General features: G+C 40.0%; 1 protein-coding gene across 1 annotated transcript; it reads left to right on the plus strand.

Moving 5' to 3' along the window:
• The first annotated feature begins 321 nt into the window (after positions 1 to 321).
• On the plus strand, positions 322 to 2,059 carry LOC125040174 (actin-like). Its single transcript, XM_047634712.1, has 2 exons — positions 322 to 332; positions 845 to 2,059. Exon 2 carries the CDS (start codon positions 858 to 860, stop codon positions 1,989 to 1,991), a length of 1,134 nt encoding a protein of 377 aa, XP_047490668.1. The 5' UTR covers positions 322 to 332; positions 845 to 857; the 3' UTR covers positions 1,992 to 2,059.
• Positions 2,060 to 2,946: the final 887 nt, after the last annotated feature.

Genomic DNA, 2,946 nt, shown 5'->3' on the forward strand with positions numbered 1-2,946 from the left:
ACTACTTTTAAATCTTTTGAATCCTAATCCAACTTAACATCGTGATTAACGATTGCAATAATTAAATCAAACTGCCAATCACCGTAGCGATAAAAGACAAAACCAACACGACAGTGAAGAATTCACTGCTACCATATTACTCGCGAAATGGTTTTACCCTACAGTGAATGGGAGATAAAATAACATACTATAATTAGGAAAGAGGATTCATTTGCCGTTGATGTTTACCTGCCCTGACATTTGGCGAGGCTGCAAATTCTCGCCGGTAACACCCGTATAAAGGGGCCGATATCAGGGGAGCTCTGACCAGTCGTACTTAGACTCACTAAGGGGTAAGTGATATCTGTGTTGTAGAATTCCTTTGCTATGCGAGTGCCAAATGTAAATGGTTGATTATCAAGGTTTAATGTGAATAAACGTATACTGAAAGAAATTATTCGATAATCTAATGACAATGATATAGATTTAAATATTATGCTTAACTTTTGAAAAAAAAAAACAATATATATGTATCTAATTCAAACTACTATAATTCAAGATTCTGTCATATTCTACTGAACTTGTGGGAATTAAATTCTAATCGCATCGGGAATATATATCATACAGTAATTAAGATTTGTGAACATTCATTTTGTCTATAGTCAATATAACTGAAAATTTACTGAACTCGTAGAAAGCAAGTATGTCAAAAGATCAATCTTGTTATGACCACAATTAATAAAAAAAAAAAAAAAAAAAAATGATGCCTTCATTAATCTGCATGACATAAAAATACTGCACTTTAAAGCTTTTTACAAAACAATATATCAACTTTTCGGATATTGATGTGATATTCATCTTCCAGTTATAAACTCACCATGTGTGACGACGAAGACACCTGTGCGCTTGTGTGCGACAATGGCTCCGGCATGGTCAAGGCCGGCTTCGCCGGAGACGACGCCCCTCGTGCCGTGTTCCCCTCCATCGTCGGCCGTGCCCGTCACCAGGGTGTAATGGTCGGTATGGGTCAGAAGGATGCCTATGTCGGTGATGAGGCTCAGAGCAAGCGTGGTATCCTGACCCTCAAGTACCCCATTGAGCACGGTATCATCACCAACTGGGACGACATGGAGAAGATCTGGTACCATACGTTCTACAATGAGCTCCGCGTTGCCCCTGAGGAGTCCCCTACACTCCTCACTGAGGCTCCCCTCAACCCCAAGGCCAACCGTGAGAAGATGACTCAGATCATGTTTGAGTCTTTCAGCCTTCCTGCCACATACATTACCATTCAGGCCGTTCTTTCCCTGTACGCCTCTGGTCGTACCACTGGTCAGGTTTGCGACTCTGGTGACGGTGTGACTCACATGGTCCCTGTGTATGAAGGTTTTGCTCTTCCTCATGCTATCCTTCGTCTTGATCTTGCTGGTCGTGACCTTACCAACTACCTGATGAAAATCATGACTGAACGTGGCTACTCCTTCACTACCACCGCTGAACGTGAAATCGTCCGTGACATCAAGGAGAAGCTTTGCTACATCGCCCTTGATTTCGAGAGTGAGATGAATGTTGCTGCTGCTTCCTCCTCCTTGGACAAGTCCTACGAGCTTCCCGACGGTCAGGTCATCACCATTGGTAATGAACGTTTCCGTGCTCCTGAGGCTCTGTTCCAGCCTTCCTTCCTTGGAATGGAAGCTGCTGGTATTCAGGAGACCGTCCATAGTTCTATTATGAGGTGCGACATTGATATCAGGAAGGATCTGTTCGCCAACATAGTCATGTCTGGTGGTACCACCATGTACCCTGGTATTGGCGATCGCATGCAGAAAGAAATCACTGCTCTTGCTCCTTCCACCATCAAGATCAAGATTATTGCTCCTCCCGAGCGTAAATACTCAGTGTGGATCGGTGGTTCCATCCTGGCCTCTCTGTCTACCTTCCAGGCAATGTGGATCACCAAGGAGGAATACGATGAGTCCGGCCCAGGCATCGTCCACCGCAAGTGCTTCTAAATTAATTTACCTTATATTACGAATAGAATGTTTAATATGACTCGTAATTAAAGTACAATTATATTACATATTCTTGTATATTTACTGTAACCACCGTTGGGATGGATCTTAAATTAAGACCAGGATGAGGGATGAAACAAACAGAAGAATCAGGCTGATTTTCCTATGAAATACAGTTAGGAAAAATTAAACAACTATATATAAATATATATAAATGGGAAGGTAAGAAGGCTGTCCTTTATTTAAAAATTCCTAGCCTAATTATATAAGCTGAAACAAATGGGGGAATACCAAAATAAAAAGGCAGACTTACAATAAAAAGTAAGGGGGGGAAATGAATCCCAAAGAAACCAATGAAATATGATGATACACGGTACTGATTTACCTGTCTATGTATATGTGCCTGTCAATCAGTAAATAAATGAATTAAGCTAGCTTCTCCGACGTATATCTGTCGATCAGTAAATAGATAAAAAAAAATACATATCTAACAAGCTTTAATTGATGAAAAGTTCGATGCTATAGGAAGGAAAGTGAAAAAGATGCAAAGACGACCAAAGAATCTCCCTGAATCACTTTATCTCCAGCAGTCGGCGAACAATGTTGACGTTCCTTTAGCCAAGTCAGACGTCTCTGTTCCTGTACCAGGCAACTTAATCGGTCTGTTACCTCGGTACCCAAGCTTTTAATACGCTTTAGAAAGGAAAAAAATGTTTACGGATTTCAAACTTACAGTGCCTTTTTTCTTTTAAAATATATCATGATTTTATTTACCGTGTTTCATTATTCTTACATTATGTTTCATTATTCTTAAATCATGTTTCATTATTCTTACATAGGATTTCTTTCATATTTAGAACGTTACCAAAGGAGAAACTAATTGATTTGAAGAACGAGTTGACAATACAATGATTAGAAAGAAGTCGATTCTGAGTAATTTCTTTCCGAGTAAATG

The sequence above is a fragment of the Penaeus chinensis genome, chromosome 28 (assembly GCF_019202785.1).
Source record: "Penaeus chinensis breed Huanghai No. 1 chromosome 28, ASM1920278v2, whole genome shotgun sequence".
NCBI classification, from domain to species: domain Eukaryota; kingdom Metazoa; phylum Arthropoda; class Malacostraca; order Decapoda; family Penaeidae; genus Penaeus; species Penaeus chinensis.